This window comes from Stegodyphus dumicola, chromosome 1, assembly GCF_044657685.1.
Source record: "Stegodyphus dumicola isolate Sdum_Otavi_A_Nest chromosome 1, ASM4465768v1".
Classification (NCBI taxonomy): Eukaryota; Metazoa; Arthropoda; class Arachnida; order Araneae; family Eresidae; genus Stegodyphus; species Stegodyphus dumicola.
This window is the reverse complement of record NC_140768.1, coordinates 261,683,827-261,705,056: the sequence shown is the minus strand read 5'-3', so window position 1 is coordinate 261,705,056 and position 21,230 is coordinate 261,683,827. Positions and strand designations below refer to the sequence as shown.

At 32.6% G+C, this 21,230-nt stretch overlaps 1 protein-coding gene across 4 annotated transcripts in view; it reads right to left on the bottom strand.

The window, feature by feature from the left end:
* The window catches only part of LOC118198965 (nucleolar protein 9), an 84,560-nt gene that overhangs the window by 32,825 nt on the left and 30,505 nt on the right, over positions 1-21,230 (bottom strand). For all 4 annotated transcript variants that reach the window (XM_085827419.1, XM_085827416.1, XM_085827424.1 and 1 more), the window contains 5 exons: positions 20,578-20,815; positions 8,616-8,738; positions 4,774-4,909; positions 2,844-3,033; positions 1,303-1,431 (listed from right to left, as the gene is read on the bottom strand). In XM_085827419.1, the coding sequence (XP_085683545.1) occupies positions 1,303-1,431; positions 2,844-3,033; positions 4,774-4,909; positions 8,616-8,738; positions 20,578-20,815 (816 nt within the window). The remainder of the gene's footprint in view (positions 1-1,302; positions 1,432-2,843; positions 3,034-4,773; positions 4,910-8,615; positions 8,739-20,577; positions 20,816-21,230) is intronic.

Below are 21,230 nucleotides of genomic sequence, written 5' to 3'. Positions count from 1 at the left end.
CCCTTTATGTTGATATAGGCTTGGCGATGGTTACTGACTTCAGCTAACTGCATTGAGAAGTGCTGAATGCAGAGATGATGAACTTAATAGAAATTTCTTTTCAGTGCAAAAAATAGACTTTGTAAGGGATAAGACAAAAGATTAAATTTAGTGCTGTTTGAATTGAAAAATAACTGATCTGTTGTTCAAACAAGCCCGAACCTCAGATCTAAATGGTACTGCAGGATTTAGGAAAGGGAAAAACTTTCAGAATTTAGAAGCACCGAGTACCAAAATTATGAGATGGCAAAATTTTTAGAATTTAGGGGGCCTTGGCATCAGATTTAGTACCTGCAAAGACTGCAACAGGCCACAGAATATCTAGTGCAGGCACTGGATAAGCCTTAAATTATATGTGGGAATTTATTTATTTGGGATTAGATAGCAAGTGCAGTAAATAGGTATAAGTATAATAAATAACTTAATTAATATAATTCGGGCATAATTTCATCAGCATATGATAGAAGCAAGGCAAAATTTAGCAGAACAATATGTCTTTAGTCACCTATCTCATGATATATTGCCAATACTATACAGCACACACTAGCTAAGCTCATGATGAGTGCAGCGAATTTGAAGGTTTTCAGGTATTGCAAACAAAAAGTAAAATTTTTCAATCAGTACAATTTCTGCAGAAGTGATAATAAATGAAGATGATATAACAGAAGATTTCTCATTGTGATGGCAATAGCCTAATCATCAATCAACTAATGAACAGCAAAATCTGTAGTATGGTTCTAAAGTCAAAAAATATTGCTACTAACAGTGAAGAAAGTGACAGGTTGTTGAGAACAAACGAAAAAAAAGGGGGGGGAGTCTGAATCTCAGACTTTATACTGTGTTAACAATTTTTATGCATAATTGCTACAATTTAATAAATATATTTGAAATAATGAAAAGTGTAAGTTTCAAACCCTTTAATTTTTACAGCATCTCATATTTATTTTTAATATTAAGGTTAGTTAAATGAAATCAAATTTAATGTGTTAAACATATCTTAAGATTAAAAAAATAAATAAAACAGATAATGTGCAGACTAAGATAAAATTAAATACATTTTTATACCAATATTTTTACTAATACAGAAACAGTAAACAAGTCTCAGGCACATCATTTAGCAAGATACATTATAAACAGCAGTTACCAGACAATCAAGCTAGTGCAAAATTTTAATGAGTTTGAAAAATGATGCTTTTAATAAGAGAGTATTAACAAACATTTTATGACTTGTAATATTAATATTATGATATTTAAAAAACATACCTTCATAAACTGAGCTTGTTGAGCTTTCAATCTATTACAGGCTGTAGCAATGGAAACAAAAATTCCATAATGGCCAGATTTTAATATTTCTTCAAAGAGCTTTCCAATAGCTTCACACATTATTTCAAACTATTAAATAAATAAATAAATAAATAAATAAAGTCCAATTAGACCTCTTATCTTCTGTTTATCTGAATCACTTTTACAAATGAATCACAAACACAGTAAAAATAACCATATTGTATTAAGCAGAATGAATGCAAAGTCAGATAAAAAAAATACTTGGCAACAAAATTACTCAGCTGACAGAATGTTTTGGTCTAAAAATGATGTTATCCAAATGATGATTTTTCTCCATATCCATTCCTTGATTCTGTCAATGAAGCTCTGACATGTCACTGAAACATTATTAAGAATATGGTGCTAAATTAGAGAAAAACTATTTGATTCAGATCAGCAACTATTTAGGATTACTCAATGAAAAGTTTGCTTTCAAGACATTCCCAAATGAAGAAGCCATAGACAGAGATCTGGCGACATTAGTGGCCGTAAAATGTCACCATATGGGAAATGACATATAAAAAACCTATAGTTGATAACTGCCACTACAATTCTCACTGCATAGATTTGTAATCCATCCTGCTGGAACAACACAGGATGTAGATGAATGCAATGTTTATAAAGTTTTGGCACATGGAAAATGTGCAACACTGACATATAGCATCTGCACACACAAGCAATAACATTGTCTGCCAAAAAGCATGTGCTAATGACCCAAATTTATATACATTACATACATAGTTCCATACTACTGCCAAGCCTGAAGAGGCTGTTCGTGCAAATGTTGCAAGTATTGCAGATCTGTTCCAGTCTTATGTGTTCACATTTCAGTCTTGTATGTTCACATAAGAAAACAGACTTTTTTTTCCTCTTATAAGAAGAGCCACCTTGATTGGTATAATGGTTAATGATGCTGTTGGCAACCACATTTTTCGACCCAGGTTCGAATCCTATAGCAGTCCAAATATTTAAGAAAAGTAGAGAATATTGCAGTTAAAATGAATGCTGATTGCAGCTAAAATTTTGCAGTAATCATAAAATTTTAGTTTATTTTAGAAAAGATTAATTTATTATAAATTAAACAAAATAAGAACCGACTTCAAACAATAAAGAGAAAAATTATTTAAATTGTAAATTTTGAAGAATCAATCTTATTGTTTTTCTAAGTAATTTAGATTAGCATAAATGAATTCATATACTTCCAACAATTAACTAAACTCTTTAATTCAATTTGAAATAAATTAACAATGACAAAATGAAAAGCAGTAATTTTTATGTTGTTTACAAGTAAAAAAGAGTAGGGAAAATTCTGAACAAAAAATACATATATAATCAATGGCTATTATCAGAGGAAAAAAAATAAATAAAGGAGAATATGCCCATAAGATTCAAGCTAAAGAATTTTCTTATAATTTCAGCACATTAATTTAATGTTTAAAATGAATTAAATATACTTAAACATTTCGAAATATGGTACGTACTTGTGATTTGCTTACAGTAGCATTAAATAACCTTTGAAGCAAGTAATTACCAATAGGATGCGCTATTAGTTGCTCTAAGTAATTTGCAACATATTCATTCCAAAACATAAGCTGGATATCTTCATCTGCAGCCATAAGAAGATTCTCTATTACATAGGAACAGTTTTTATGCAGCAATGCATAAGGAATGCTACAACATAAAAAAAGCTATTAAAATGCTATATTAATTTAATAATGAAACCATTCTAATATACAAAATGCTTATTATGTTATGCTTAGCATAATGATTATTAATGTTATGCTTTCTTAACATATTTACACTGAAACAATTCGAAGAAAGCATTTTTGTCACATGTATTATACTAGCAATATTTTATAGGGAAGATATATACTCCATTAATAAAGAAATTATATAAGCTAAAAATGATAGTACATATTTAAGAAATGATAAGATCTTTAAGAAGTGAAACTTGTGAAGTGAATTCATCATGTTAAATTAGAGAGTATACAAATCTATAAATCTTTATCCACCCGTGACATAATTTGATCATGAACTTATCACTTATTCAGCCTTATCATTTTTATATATTGCCCTTCTTGGTTGAGACTTCATTTCGAATTTTTGAAGTGAACATGAAAGCTTTTCTTTAGATTGCATATTTGTCATTTTCTTTCATGTCATTTCAGCATCTTGAGATACAGTCTTGTTGAAGTGAATTTTAACTTTACAAAGAGGAAAAGTCAAACAACGCATGGTCAAGGAAACATGAAGCTGGGAAAATAAGTTTGTTTTGGTATAAAAGTCATGAATCAATGCAAAAGATCTGTTTTTGTGATGGAAGAACCAGTATTTGCTTACTCATAATCTGCATCATTTTCTCTTGAAATTTTCTTGTAGAATGTCTCAGTACTTTTAGATGATAACATCTATTCATTTTTAGTCCCTGTGGTAAAAATATCTGATGTAATACACCCTGGATATCAAAAAAGGTTGGTGAATATGATCTTCATGTTTGATGCAATTTGCTAACTTTTCTCTCATTTTGGGGAATTTTATTGAATATACTATGAAGATTGCATTTTCGTTTTGACTTTGGAGCCCTAAACCCAAGCCTAATCACCAGTGATAACTTTTCATGGAACTTCAACACTTCACCATGCAATCTACTAACTTTTGGTAAAAGGAAAAATTTTGCAGTTATTTAGTCCATTTGCAATTTTTCACTCAAAATATAATGAAAGAATCTAACGGAAAAGTAATTACTAGTGATTTCTCAAACAATCAGTCTATTATTTGAATATAAAAGTGTGTGAAATTTGGTTACATCAATGTCATCATTAACATGCTGCAAAAGTTCAAAAGCTTTTTAAACAGATTTTGTACATTGTAGGAGAATGAGAAAAAAGACGCATAAACAAAAATATCAGCATGCACGCACACACAAACGCGCAAAAAAAAAAAAAAAAAAAAAAAAAAGAGGTGGGAAAGAGAAAAGAAAAAGAAATACAGTGCATGAATATGCCTTTGGTCAAAGTAGTTAACAGCTGGCTTTATGAAAAGTGAAAGTAGTAAATGATTCCTAAGCTTAGATTTTGAAGCCAAAATAAATATTTTGTGTTTTAAACTACCATATAAAATTTCTTAATAATTATAAATACTATATGCCTCAATCATAACAGCATTTCAATCCAAGAATGCAGTACACATTGACTTATGTATTAAATTAACCATTCCTAATCTTTTACTTATTCCTCAGACCTAGGAAATTTTTCATCTATATTTACACATTAGTAGCTGACTCTGTGATTATTTTTCACTTAAGGCCACAGACCACTTTTTTATTGCATTCCAAAAAAAGAGCTCCCTGGATTAAAATAAAAACTTTTAAATATGAATAATACATAATTATTGTATAAATCATTAACTCACCACTCTGCATTTTTTTCAGAACATATTTTCATTATTAATGCAGAAACAAGTTTTTTACACCTCTTTGGAAGTCTTTTCTTTAATATAAACAGAAGAGCTTCAATAACAACACCAGCAGAACTATCAGTAGCATAATCTAAATAAGAGAAAAATTATTATCAAAACAATTTAATAAAAATCTGATGTAGACACCACATGACTTCTTCGTACAACCTATTAAATTATACACTCTTTTTGCTGTACTTCATTTAAACTTATTTCCTTAAATATTCTAACTTAATTGACCAATCCTTCAAGGCAAAAAGGAAAATAACATCAAAAATTGCAAATTTTGAAATTAAATATTATGGTCAATTAACCAATCCTTCAAGGCAAAAGAGAAAATTACATAAAAAATTACAAATTTGGAATTCAAATATTACGGTCAGTTTTTGTCTTAGGAGAATATGATGAAAATTTAAACTGACTTTCTTACTGTCATACTTCTTATAACTTTATTTTTTCATAACATGTATAAAACTTTCCCAAATATAAGATACAGGAAATTGTCGAAAATTAATTTTTTAAAAAAATTCAACATTGCGAAAACATGAATATTTTCATCATTTAAAACACTTTTGTAATTGAAAGTATATGGCTACGACCAAAGGACTCTGAAAATAAAGGCCACATAAGGACATTTAAGCTGGATAAAGGGGCGGATGCATATACATATGTTTATATAATATAAGGATAAAACATATACAAATGTTTATATAAGTGCAATAAAAAAGAAAGATGCACAACTAGGCATTATAGCAGTTCAATACAAAAATTTCAATGTTCTACAACTAATCGTTTTTCAGTTATGGTGAGATACATAAAGCATGGCTTAATCTTTTGAGACAAGCATATGACTACTGGCAGTAACAACCAGGTAGCAAAGCATATTTACGATCACAGAACATTCATGCTGCATACAACTTGAATCTGCCAGTGATACAGCACACCTTGGAAATGTGCATGGAGCGACAGTCCAATGATGTATCCTTCTTTTATTTCACACACACAGAATCTTACCTCATGCTTTCAATACAGGTTCAAAACTCACTACATCCTTCACAGCATCAGTGCTGCTAGGTAAGCCTTTGTGGGCATCGTGAAGCTTTACTGCATGGGATGTAGATACGAAAAAAAAAAAAACTGAAAGCTTTCAGATTTTAAATTACATCTAAAGGGGCGGGCTTTTTAACATTTTGTGTCTTACTTTTATTTATTAAATATTCTGTTCTTTGCCCTTAAACCATAAAATTCAATTCAACAGCAATATCAATCAATATTTAAGAACAGCATATCTTTAGAATTTCCGATACGTAGTCTCGCATGCTGGAGATAAAAATGTTTTTTTCGTACAGTGTTGCCATTGCTTGCTTTAAAATCATTCAGTTTCTTAACCAAAAATTCATACATGCTTTAGAAAATATGAAATAGATAATAAAACAAATTCCAAATTTGGGCTTGCAAATGCCCACATTCGGGTTAGGACGTACATTATTCAAAATTTGATGGCTCTAGTTACTGTTGTTTTATCACAATGTGAGAAACATACATACATTTGTGCAAATTCTTCATCATTTAATTACTTTAAACATAACACTGAGCGATAATACTTGGTGGCAACAATTTGAAAAGTGAAATGGATACTAATTCAGAAGTCAAACAACAAAAAATCAGCATTATATTTACAAAATTTTCACTGGACTAGTTTCGATGGTTTTACCAAACCACCATCTTCAGCTGCAAAACCTCAAAAATTTGCGGTTGTTTGACTTCTGAATTAGTATTTATTCAGTGTGTTATTGTGTCTTAATTAGTGAAATGGATGTTTAAAGTTTTCGACACAAAATGCCAAACGAAATTAATAGCAATTCTGGGCTAAAAACTTTTTTCTGTTTCTTATTACATCTCTGCATAGTGCAGTAATGGCACTGCAGAGACGCACAGAGGCCAAGCTGCTTGCAGACGTGCTGAGAAAGTTACGTAAATATGTACAGATGTCAAGGAAAAATTCCTTCTGAATCCATCTTGGAAAAAAGAACATTTTTATTCTATCTGTATGTACAAATGTCACACAAAAAATCATCTAAGCGGATCCAGGAGTGACCAAATGGATATTTTCATTGAAATACGACACCTGAAATTTTTCGTAATTACAATATTTTGTACAAGGCAGTAAAAATTATGGGGTCAGTCAACATAAAAAAAAGACATTTTTACAAAATTTCTGGTATATTTTTAGTATTTGGAGAACTATCTTAACAGTTGACTCACATATGTGTCAACTGGAATAGTAAAAATAAGTTAATAATATAATCTCACACATGATAAGGAGAAAGGAAGCCATCTTAACCATAAAAATGAAGCACTATATATTTTTAAATATTTAAAAATACATACATAAAGCAGTATAATTTATATGAAAACGCAGGATAATTCAAAATAAATGGCACAAAATGAAAATATACCTGTGACTGTCACAATTAATTTATTTCCGTAAATCATACATTATATAACAGTTTAATACTTGGAAGTTTTATTTAGCACTACTCAAAAGCTCAGCATTTCTTAAATGTTCACTTGAGCCAATGATATTCAGATTTAGGAACAGAGAAAGAAAAAGTTTATTATGCACAAGAACACAAAAAATTCCCCTGGCAATCAATGATATAGATATTTCTAGATGAAATTTGTTGAAGAAGCAACCCATAAAATGGGTAAGACAGTTAGGAAAGGAGCTACTAATGTATGCAACACGATGGTTATTCATCAATGAAGTGATGGAGAGAACATTGATGTGACTTAACCTATGGATCCCTAGCAGATCAAAATATCATGCTAGCATGAGTCATAGATGCTGCATTTATGCAAATCCGATAGCACAGAAGCAGTAAACTACAGGTTGTTAAATCAGCAAAGCAATTACTTTGGCATAGATTGAGTCAAGAACTCAATCAATTTCGAGAGCAAACAGGTACAAGTCCCATTTCAATAGAAACAAAGAAATCTGTCAGATTCTGATGAAGGCATATTTCTTTGCTCCTGATGAAGAGAGATTTGTACTTGTTTGCCATCAAAATCAATAAAGTTTTTGACTAAATTTATGCCAAACACAAGGTTGTTGCTTTTTCGATTTTAAGTTTTACTTTTTCTCTTCCATATAGGCTGTCATTTTAAAGTACGCAGGCACTTTATGGTTGGTACTGATTTTTCCCTCATTCATGATCACACCATGTGTTGTCATCATTGCATAGAAGGGACTGCAGGATTTTAGCAAATTACACAACTTGACCTATTGCTAAAGCTGTCATTGCCTTGGATATGAGGCATACCAGAAGGGGGTATAGCTTTGAACTGCCTATTCTAAATAACAGACTACAATCTAATATTAAGGCAAATGAGGTACTGAATTTAGGCCCAGAAATATTTCTTCCTTCAGAAAAGCTCAAGAAACTAATTTCCTGCAAACTTTTTACCAGTGTTCTCATTCAACAGCCCCCCCCCCAATTTAGGTAGTACTTACAAGCTTTATAAGTCACAAGCACAAATGAATGAGTTTAATGAAACTACTTTGGGCATTAATAGCCAGTGGCATTACAAATTCCAATACATAATGCAATTTTTTCTTTCATCATTCACTTACTTGGTTTATTTATTCATTTTGAACTCTTATGGGTATTTTTGAACATCTTATTTATGTCTTGTAGAAAAGTTTTATTTTTCCCTACGTGAAGAATATGTACATTGTTAGTTATGAACAAGGATATGGTTCAGGTAAAAACTATTTCCACCATAAAATATCTTACCTAAGACACTGTCCAACTTTTTTATGCATTTTGCAATCTTCTTCAAGATTTTAGCAAATGATTCAGGTATTTGATCAAGAATAAGTACTGAATTTTGCTCTTCAGTTCCAGAAACGATTTTCCCTTTAAAAAAAACTATCATTATAAACAAAAATGGTTGTTTTTAAAGTATAAGAGAGGGGAATAAAGCATTCTAAAATTGCATATTCATACATTTTACTTAATTACTATTTAATAAATATGATTTTTTGAATACATTTTAACATACATTTTAACATTCCAGCATGATTAAACATTCCTTACCATGTACTAACATCTTTATTTATACCTATAAACTTTCAGATTAATCTAATTAAATAATTCAACTTAAAAAAACCCACAGATTAAAAAAAGATATAGAATAATAATACTTGTCACATTTAAAACATACTTGACACAATCAGCCACAGAAGATAACATATATACTAGTGGACAGTTAAATTTTTAGTTCTCTGAGCAAAGTGGAGTCTAAAATGAAAACATTATTTTGTGGTTTGCCAAAAAGGCCATATGTAGGTTTGAAGCATCAGATTTACATCAATATTATCATTAGAGGAAAATATTTTTGTTCAAAAAATTTTCTTTATTAAAGCAGTAAATTAATTTTATTTCTGTTTGCCACATCTCTTCAGTACTTCGCTCTTATTTCTGACATAATTTACCTTACAAAAGCATGTTAGTAACATAAATTATTCTGCAAGCAATTGATTTAGTTCACTACAGAATGTAACTTAATTTGATGAAATTTCTAAACATTTAGTAGACATGTGTTGAGCACAGTTTCAACATACAAATCTTTAAAAATAAATTAATTCTTAAAGTTACCCATGGAAATGGAGATACAAGGTAAGCAAAAACGTTCTTGCCCTTTTGAAGAGTCAGAAAGAAAAGACATGAAACAAATAATAATCACCACTAATCCTCAAAGTAATCACCATCGGCATCCAGTGCCTTTTGCCAATGAGTGATTAGCTGTGCGATGCCATTATGGTAAAACACAGGAGCTTTGGTTGCAAAGAAGTCTGTGAGGGACTTTTCGAGGTCTAGCTGGTTGTTGAAGGATTTCCCATGAAGATAGTTTTCCAGGGAATGGAAATGCTGGTAGTCTGTTGGCACGCGGTCTGGGGAGTATGGTGGATGGGGCCCAGCCCAATTGCTGGATCGTGTCCCTGGCCCTCCAAGCCACATGTGGCCTTGCACAGTCATGGAGGAGGACCAATAGGACTGACCAATGCTGGCTCTTTATGCATTAGTGCCTGATGCACACGTTCCAACTGCTGCGAGTACAGGCCTGCCATAATGGTTTGGCCCACTGGCAGGAACTCATAGTGCACCATTTGGTGACTAGTCCACCAGATTCAGAGCCTGATCTTGCACGGGTGGAGAGAAGGTCTCGCAGTGTGAGGCACAGGGTCCCATGGTGACAACCAATGTCTGGAAAGCCTGGGTGTGTCATACTGGACCCACTTTTCATCGGTGATAAGTACTCGATCAAATATGGATGCATTGCAGTGCCGAGTAAGCAATGACAAACAGGCAGCGACACGTTGTTGCTTGTTTGCATCAGACAGTAAGTGGGGTACCCACTTGCTCAGCTTGTATGCCTTTCCTATGTGATGCAAATGGAGTCCGATCATTTCATCAGATTTCTGGAAGTGTGCAGCAAGCTCACCATATGTTTGGCTACTGTCACTCTCTACAGCTGCTCTCACGGCCTCATCGTCCAGCGCTTGTGGCCAACTGCTGCGTGCATCACTAAGAGACATATCCCCTGACCTGAACTTCTGGAACCATTGCCTAGCAGTTCATTCGTTAACTTCATTCCCAAAGGACTGGCAAATTCGTTCACTTGATTCTGCTGCTGATCAGCCCACTTTAAAATCATATAGCAAACAACTACAAATGAGCACCTTTGGCACACCCATTTCAATTTGTTGCGAGTTACGTTTGAAGTATCGATGCAATGCGCTTTTATACTCTTGGTCAATGTCCGGACTCCCATCCTAACCACTTCATTGACAGATTTGGCTCCTATTTTTATGTTGGGGTTCACTCTTCCAATGTCATATCAAAAATGGCAAGAACCTTTTTGGTTACCTTGTAATTACTCTGGTAATTTAAAATAATTAATACCTAAATTTTTTGGAGCATTTGAAGTTACTAACACTTATATTTAGTATATCTAACAAGTTAATTTATGTGCACTGAATAAAAGTTTTTTCATTTTTGGAACACATCTATTATAAAATTATTTTTAGCCTTCAAAACACCATTTTCACTGGTTGATATTAACTGACACTTTATCTAAACTTGAAAAGTACTTTCTTTTTTAAATCAAAAACTAAAAAAAAACTGATTAATTGCTTATCTTCTACTTGCGGCTATAGTGTCTCCAAAAACCTTTACTAACTTCTTAGACAAATCACATTAAACAGTTACATTTTCAGATTTTTTTTTTTTTTTAACAATCCAATGATTTTATAAACATTTACAAATCATAATTTTTGGCAATCAACATTCTAATATTTGAAAATAACTGTCAGTAGGTTAGTATTAATGTAAACTTTTTGACATACAAATGGAAACCAATAATATAAAAAATACTTTTGTGCTTTATTAGAATGCCCCTACAGATGGAAAGTAGTAATTATGGCTTGAAGCAACAGGACAATACTGCAAATATATCAACATGCAATAAAGATGCATTATTTACATAAGTGTCCAAAAGTTTAGCATAATTGATGTTTACGTGAATATTTAAGGAAATCCAAGTCAGAATGGGAAAACATGATATGCGAGCGTAATATGGTTATAACATAAGAAAATAATGCTAACGAAGGCTATTAATCCCTTTTATTATCCAAAGAATTTATATTTGAAAGAAAACAATGTAAACTAATAATTTGTACTTAAGTGAAAAAAAATTAAAATAAAAAAGTTATTTGGAAGTTTAATATGGCGTGTGGTTGCCTCTAGTAGCCACATAGGCTGCACAATCATTGTCCATTGTGCAGCACATGTGGCTCTCATAGCTGCCATGCTATGACAGTGTGGATGAGTTGTGGCCACAAACAGATCCAAGCATTAAGGAGAGCTCTTTTCAGTTCTATAACACAGTTTGGTGGATGTGGACGGCTCAATAGGTTTAGGATCAGAACAGTGAGTAGGACACTGCATGCATTGGATATTTTCACTTTTAAGGAAGTTGTCAACCAGGATTGCACAGTGACAAGGCACATTATTATCCATGAATATGAATCCAGGACCAACAGCGCCTTGAAACAGGAGAACATAAGAGTCAAGGACTTTCTCTCTGTGCCTTTTAGCAGTAACAGACCCCCGTGTCAAAGACATGAAGGTTTGTATGACCAACCAACATTATGCCTGCCCACACCATGATGCCCTTTGAAGGAAAATAATGTCTTTCCATGATGTTTTTTGGGTGAAAATGAGTTCCATGTTCTTTCCATATCATTACCTTATGAGAACCAATGTTCAAAATAAACTGAGACTCATCACTGAACATCACATTGGCTCACTCTTGCAAACTTCAGTGCTGATGTTTGAAACTCCAGTTTAGAGAAGCACTTTTATGCACAGGCACGATAGGCATGCAAATGGCTAATCATCTGGCATACAGACCAGCATGACTGATTTTCTTGTACACAGTTTGTCTTGAAACTTTGCTCCTGTGGCGGCTGTGTGAACTGAACCAAGTTCTCAGCCATAATTGTCCCTCTGACATCACACAGTTTTCACCAAATATCATCTTGATGAATGATTATTACTCTTGTTTGACCTTGTACTGGTTGTTGAGTAACATCTCCTGCACGTTGAAACCTCTGTCACAGTCTTGAGATCACACACTGAGGCACATTCAGAATTTAACGCACTTCTGTTTGAGATTGTCCACATTCCAGCATTCCAATAATTCTTCCTTTCAAAAACATGTCCATTTTGCATTTTTATGTCATCCTTCAGTATTTTTTATCGTTTAACTCACTCCTCAGCACAGCAATTGCACATAACCTGCCTGATCTTCATATGACACGAGAAATTGTTTTATAATCTTTCTGATCTGTGTTTTGCACATGGCGACATTGACTGAAATGTTTTGCATATGCACACTGTTTCACCTTCAAACAATGATTCTCCACAAGTAATTTTGAATAATTTAATTAATATTTATGAATTATGCTTAACATTTTTGGACACCAGTATATTTATGTCACAACAGACAAATATCTCAACTAAAAAAGTGGTATATTAATAAATTGTGCCTCGTTCTCTCTAGATCCTTACATGCTTATCATCTGATTCCAGGGCAAATCCTGATGCATCCTCAAAAAGGATGTTGTGCCAATTTGGGACAGTCCAATCAAGATGCTGATGACACTACCTTAATCTCACCTCTTTGGAATGAACAGTTAGTGGAACACGAACACTCAGTACTCGGACATACAATCCCTTCATCTGAAAACTTCGGCACACAGTACTGATCTTAGCAAGTGATGCTGCAAGCATGGAAGTAACAGTTGTCAGTTGTGGAGGCTGCTTGTCAATTCCACTTGGCTACTGTAATAATATTTCAATTTTCAGAAAAGGTGGCAATTCTTAGTCGAGTAGACACAGCACTCCAGACAAGTGTCTGACTTGCTTGGGAGTGTTTCCACAGTCAAGAAATTGGTGAATGAACCACAGAAAAGAGTCTGACATCATTGATTAGGTGTCCTGTTTCAATGCATCCCACAATATGTCAGTGTTCACTGTCAGCCATTTATCTTCTTCTGGCAAAACAAACTTGGATATCCTAAAAAATTATCTTACAAAACCCATAAACACTGTATATCAGAATTTCAATAAACCTTTCCAAATTCTTCAGAATGCAAACATTCTTCAACAACAGCATACGTTCTGATAATCAATCATGATTGGCTGTAACATATGATATTAGTATAGTGTCAATTGCATCTGCAATTCATTTGAGCAACTCAATTTAAATTAATTATTATATTACTAATTTGCATTGTGTGCTTATGCTGGTACATATTACAATTAAAAGACTATTTTTCAGTTCAATAATTTCAAATGCTAATATTTTTTTATTCATTCAATTTTGTAAGTCATATTTGTAAGTCATTTTGAACTCATGAGGTAGGATTCAAAAGTTCCTGGACTGAGTCTATAACATAAATAAAAAGAAAATCTGAAAGGTTTCAGATTTTTAATTACGTCCAAAGTGGCAGTTTTTTAACATTTTGTGTCTTACTTTTATTTATTAAATATCATGTTCTTCACACTTAAACCATAAAATTTAGTTCAAGAGCAATATCACAAAATAATTTTAAATTGAGCATATCCTTTAGAATTTCCGATACACAGTCTTATAGGCTGGAGATAAAAATGTTTTTTCTGTACAATGCTGCCATCGCTTGCTTTGAAAACCTTGAGTCTGTTAATCAAAAATTTGTTAAAGTTTTACAAAATATGAAATCAATAATAAAACAAATTCCATATTTCAAATTTGGGCTTCCAGATGCCCATATTCGCAGTAGGATGTGTCATTCAAAATTTGATGGTTCTAGGCACCATTGTTTTTATCACAATTCGAGAAACATACACACATTTATGCAGATTCTTCATTATTTAATTTCTTCAAATATAACACAGGGCAATAATATTTGGTGGCAATGATCTGAAAAGTGATTCAGCCTGTTAAAGGTTTTTACAAAAAATTAATAGTTCTTCAGGACAAATTGCCACTTTGGAGTAAAATTATTATGAATTAAATTGCAGAAACATATCCTCCTTTGAAATAAGACCCTTGTGCAACAACACACTGTCTCCCAATGCCTGTAAAGTTCATTGAAGCATGTCTGGAATCCATTTTCTTTAATTCAGTCTACGAAGCACATTTAATTTCATTTGAAGATTGAAATCTACGACCCTGCAAGCCTCTTGCCAGTTTAGGAAACAAAAAGAAATTGCAGGGTGTGAGATCAGGTAAGTAACAAGGATGAGGCAAAACAGTTGTTTTCGTTTTTGCAAGAAAGTCATTGACGAGTAGGGATCGGTGAGCAGGAGCGTTGTAATGCAACAGCACCCATTACTGCTCAACCCCTATTTTTGGTCTCTTCTTCTTGATCGACTTGCGCAAAAGACGCAGGATTTTGATCTAGAGTTCTTTGTTCACAGTTCATCCTTCAGAGATAAATATCAGATGCACAATGCCCTGGATATCAAAGAATACCTCTAACATGACCTTTCCTTCAGAACGATCTTGGCGAAATTCGATGTGTTGGCCCACCCTATGCATGTTAAAACCCTTAGTCAGTATCCGCTGACATACGACCTCTGATATCCCAACTGATTCCGCTATTTGGCAAATTGTTTGCTGCCTGTTTGCACATACTGCCACAGATATCTATTTTATGTCTCCATCGATGCGTAAATCATGGGACGGCCAAAGTGTTCATCGTCTTCGGCATTTTCCCTGCCTTTCCTGAAATGATGATACCACTCAAAAGCTTGTGTTCTCAATAACATTTCACTTCCATACACAAGCTTCAACATTTTGAAAGTCTCTGTAGCACTCTTTCTCAAGCGAACACAAAATTTGATATTGATTCTCTGCTCAACTGATGCCATTTCTTTCTATCACCAGTTACTAAATGCACTTGTCTACAAGAAATGCTGTTGACGCAAGTTTTTGGCCACATGATTTGGGACAAACCACTTTCAGAAAAGAGAGAGAACATAGTAACACAAAAACGTTCTCGTAGTCGCACTACTGCAAAAAATCTTTACATTATAGACTCAGTCCGGGAACTTTTGAATCCTACAACATATATACCAGTCTCAAACTTCATTAGGAAAAATTGCTAGAAATTCTCAGGGTATACAAAGAAATATACAATATTTTAAATTCAATGTTAAAAAAAAAAAAAAAAAAAAAAAAAAAAAAAAAACTCTGAAAGTTTTTGTATTTTAAATTATGTCCAAAGGGGCTTTTTTTTAACATTTTGTGTGTTACTTTTATTTATTAAATATCATGTTCTTCACACTTAAACCATAAAATTTAGTTCAAGAGCAATATCACAAAATAATTTTAAATTGAGCATAGTTTTAGAATTTCCGATACACAGTTTCACAGGCTGGAGATAAAAATGTTTTTTCTGTACAATGCTGCCATCGCTTGCTTTGAAAACCTTGAGTCTGTTAATCAAAAATTTGTTAAAGTTTTACAAAATATGAAATCAATGATAAAACAAATTCCATATTTCAAATTTGGGCTTCCAGATGCCCATATTCGCAGTAGGATGTGTCATTCAAAATTTGATGGTTCTAGGCACCATTGTTTTTATCACAATTCGAGAAACATACACACATTTATGCAGATTCTTCATTATTTAATTTCTTCAAATATAACACAGGCAATAATATTTGGTGGCAATGATCTGAAAAGTGATTCAGCCTTTTAAAGGTTTTTACAAAAAATTAATAGTTCTTCAGGACAAATTGCCACTTTGGAGTAAAATTATTATGAATTAAATTGCAGAAACATATCCTCCTTTGAAATAAGACCCTTGTGCAACAACACACTGTCTCCCAATGCCTGTAAAGTTCATTGAAGCATGTCTGGAATCCATTTTCTTTAATTCAGTCTACGAAGCACATTTAATTTCATTTGAAGATTGAAATCTACGACCCTGCAAGCCTCTTGCCAGATTAGGAAATAATAAGAAATTGCAGGGTGTGAGATCAGGTAAGTAACAAGGATGAGGCAAAACAGTTGTTTTCGTTTTTGCAAGAAAGTCATCGACGAGTAGGGATCGGTGAGCAGGAGCGTTGTAATGCAACAGCACCCATTACTGCTCAACCCCTATTTTTGGTCTCTTCTTCTTGATCGACTTGCGCAAAAGACGCAGGATTTTGATCTAGAGTTCTTTGTTCACAGTTCATCCTTCAGAGATAAATATCAGATGCACAATGCCCTGGATATCAAAGAATACCTCTAACATGACCTTTCCTTCAGAACGATCTTGGCGAAATTCGATGTGTTGGCCCACCCTATGCATGTTAAAACCCTTAGTCAGTATCCGCTGACATACGACCTCTGATATCCCAACTGATTCCGCTATTTGGCAAATTGTTTGCTGCCTGTTTGCACATACTGCCACAGATATCTATTTTATGTCTCCATCGATGCGTAAAGTCATGGGACGGCCAAAGTGTTCATCGTCTTCGGCATTTTCCCTGCCTTTCCTGAAACGATGATACCACTCAAAAGCTTGTGTTCTCAATAACATTTCACTTCCATACACAAGCTTCAACATTTTGAAAGTCTCTGTAGCACTCTTTCTCAAGCGAACACAAAATTTGATATTGATTCTCTGCTCAACTGATGGCATTTCTTTCTATCACCAGTTACTAAATGCACTTGTCTACAAGAAATGCTGTTGACGCAAGTTTTTGGCCACATGATTTGGGACAAATCACTTTCAGAAAAGAGAGAGAACATAGTAACACAAAAACGTTCTCGTAGTCGCACTACTGCAAAAAATCTTTACATTATAGACTCAGTCCGGGAACTTTTGAATCCTACAACATATATACTAGTCTCAAACTTCATTAGGAAAAATTGCTAGAAATTCTCAGGGTATACAAAGAAATATACAATATTTTAAATTCAATGTAAAAAAAAAAAAAAAAAAAAAAAAAAAAAAACTCTGAAAGTTTTTGTATTTTAAATTATGTCCAAAGGGGCTTTTTTTTAACGTTTTGTGTGTTACTTTTATTTATTAAATATCATGTTCTTCGCGCTTAAACCATAAAATTCAGTTCAACAGCAATATTGCAAATAATTTAAAAATGAGCATAGTTTTAGAATTTCCGATACATAGTTCCACGCGGAGATAAAAAGTCCCTTTGTACAGTGTTGCCATTGCTCGCTTTTAAATCACCGAGTTTGTTAATCTAAAAGTCTCGTTAAAGTTTTACAAAATATGAAATAGATAATAAAACAAATTCCAAATTTGGGCTTCGAGATGCCCATATTCAGGTAGATTCAGAACTGGATGGCTCTAGGTACTACTGTTTCATCACAATGTGAGAAATGTACATACATTTATGCAGATTCTTCATTGTTTAAATTCTTCAAATATAATACAGGACGATAATATTTAGTGCCAACAATTTGAAAAGAAAATCAGACATTTATAGTGAACTAACGCAAAATGCCAAAACGAAAATAATAGTCCTTCACAGCAAATTGCCCATGTAAACTTAAAAAAAAAAAAAAAAAAAAAAAAAAAAAAAGTGAAAACCAAATAATTCTAACACAAAGATGCAAAAGATTCTCACACAAAAACGTTCTCGTAGTCGCACTACTGCAAAAAATCTTTACATTATAGACTCAGTCCGGGAACTTTTGAATCCTACAACATATATACTAGTCTCAAACTTCATTAGGAAAAATTGCTAGAAATTCTCAGGGTATACAAAGAAATATACAATATTTTAAATTCAATGTAAAAAAAAAAAAAAAAAAAAAAAAAAAAACTCTGAAAGTTTTTGTATTTTAAATTATGTCCTAAGGGGCTTTTTTTTAACGTTTTGTGTGTTACTTTTATTTATTAAATATCATGTTCTTCGCGCTTAAACCATAAAATTCAGTTCAACAGCAATATTGCAAATAATTTAAAAATGAGCATAGTTTTAGAATTTCCGATACATATTCCACGCGGAGATAAAAAGTCCCTTTGTACAGTGTTGCCATTGCTCGCTTTTAAATCACCGAGTTTGTTAATCTAAAAGTCTCGTTAAAGTTTTACAAAATATGAAATAGATAATAAAACAAATTCCAAATTTGGGCTTCGAGATGCCCATATTCAGGTAGAAACGTATGTTATTCAGAACTGGATGGCTCTAGGTACTACTGTTTCATCACAATGTGAGAAATGTACATACATTTATGCAGATTCTTCATTGTTTAAATTCTTCAAATATAATACAGGACGATAATATTTAGTGCCAACAATTTGAAAAGAAAATCAGACATTTATAGTGAACTAACGCAAAATGCCAAAACGAAAATAATAGTCCTTCACAGCAAATTGCCCATGTAAACTTAAAAAAAAAAAAAAAAAAAGTGAAAACCAAATAATTCTAACACAAAGATGCAAAAGATTCTATCAGCGGTTCTCAACCTTTTAACTAATGCGTACCATCTAAACAAAAACTGAACCTTAGTACCACCATTACATTTTACATTGATTATGTTTCAATTTCTCAAATAAAAACATACATAAAAATATTAGATACACATAAAAAATTTTAGATTGAAAATTGCTTACTATTTTAATTATCAAAATTTAAGTTATAATACTTAAAGTTATAATTTAAATTATAATTCTAAAATTTGGTGTGAAATTTGTGCCTGCTTAACAAACATCAATTTCTTTATGTCTGGTCTTATTTCACTTCGTTTTACCGTAGATTAGGATCCACTTTTAATTTTCTTCTGTATTTATTTTTCAAATATAGTACAAAGTCCGTAATCCGGACTCGTCAGGACTTCGGCGATTCCGGATTATAGATCATCAATTTAAATCTGGTAGGATGGCATATGGAAATTATACAATTAAAAATATGAAAACGTAATTTATGAAATAAAGAGCAATTATGATCTAAAGGGTATTAAAATTTACAAAAAAAAACAACTTAATATTTATTTGTTTACTTTATTAAACATTTCTTTCAATGTAAGTTGTTTAAGTTGCTTCGTTTCTTGTGCTAATAATTTCTCTTTAATTCTATAAACAGACATGATTTCTTGTTCAGTTACAAAGTTCCACTGTTTAAAAGTCCTATAATTACTGTGTCAAGAGTACCGACTAACTTGTCAATCGAACTTTTTTCGTTTTCAATAACCTCTTTGTCACTTTCTTCACTATCGGAAGCGGTATTTTCTGGATCTAGAACCATACAACACATTTCACCGTCCGTTAATTCATTGATGACTGAGGCATTGTCATAATGAAAAACTTGTTACATCATCTTCATTTATTATCACAACTCCACATTTCTTTATAAAATCCAATAACTGGAAAATTTCACCTTTAGTTTGCGATGTCCGAAAACCTTTCAGATTCGCGGCTATCATCTTCATCTTCACCATGAAATATGGTTAGCTGACCATAAATTATGCCAAGCATTTTTTAACGTATCTTGAGACACATCCTCCCAACACGCATGCGTAAAACATACATAAAAAAGTTTGTGGCTTTGAGGTCGGGATTATAGATCATTCCGGATAATGGACATCCGGATTACATACTTTGTACTGTATAACATAGAAGAAAATTCTTGTTCACACAAATAGATTTTGCAAGAAGGTGATAAAAATTTAATAGCTTTATCTGAAATGCCTTTAAATGCTTTTTTTCGGTTCAGTCAAAAATTAAAAAGTGTTATTTTTTAAATATTCAGTTAGAGTTCGATCTCAGGAAATTTCGGTCAATTGTTCTTTTTCTTTATGAGATTTTTTAATTTAATAGTTGAAAATAGTTTGTTTCTTTGCGTACCACCCATTTTGCTCTTGCGTACCACAGGTTGAGAATCGCTGGATTATATAATTATTGAATGCAGTCATTTCTTTCTTATTCAAGAATCTATAATATTGAAAGAAATATTACCTACAGCATTTCAGCAAAAGTTAATTATATTTTAGTAGCTCAGATTTACATAAAACTTTACAACAGCATGACTTCAAAATTACTAAAGACTAACACTTTCCAAGCTTTGGTCAATCAATACAAAATAAAAAAGACCAACATGTTAGTTACTAAATTATTGATTAAATCACAGTATTATAACTAAGAAACACTTTTAAAAAACACAAATATATTAAAAAGAAACAAACCTAAATACTCTTGATGAAAGTTTTTTTTATGATTTTCGGATTTTTTGCTCTGGAATTCTGTACATCTGCTTAGATCACCACCAAGAGCTTGTATCATTGTGCAAAGTATGTGACAAGTATATGGCCGATCAAGACAGATCAAAAAGTTTTCCACAACAAACAGTCCAAAATCACAAAGCCAGCCCTCGGAATAAGAAACAAGTTTAGCTTCTTCACTGTCTTCATTTACTATAGGTATCTGAATAGGAAGGGGGGAAATAAGTTAGCCATAAAAAGACCATAAAAAGATAATAACACAGTAGGCCTTAAAATCAAAATAATAGTTATTAAATGTGATGTACATTACTTAACTTACTCCTTTTTATTCCTAAAAGTAATATATATATGTAATGAAACTGAGGTTGGATGACACGACATCAATGATTTGTCGTGAATGCGGTAAAACTTGCATTAAAATTTCCGATGAAACAGGACTTTTCTCATGATTCACTGTGAACAAAGCTTAACACGCTTGCTGCGCATCCTGCGTTTTCCACAGGCAACATAGATGTAGCAAAATTTGAGCAACCCGCGATTTCCGCGGAGATGAATTTTTGCCGTCTATTTAACTGTGCAACCCGCTCTTTCCCAGTTCAAGGTTTCCTTTCAGCTTT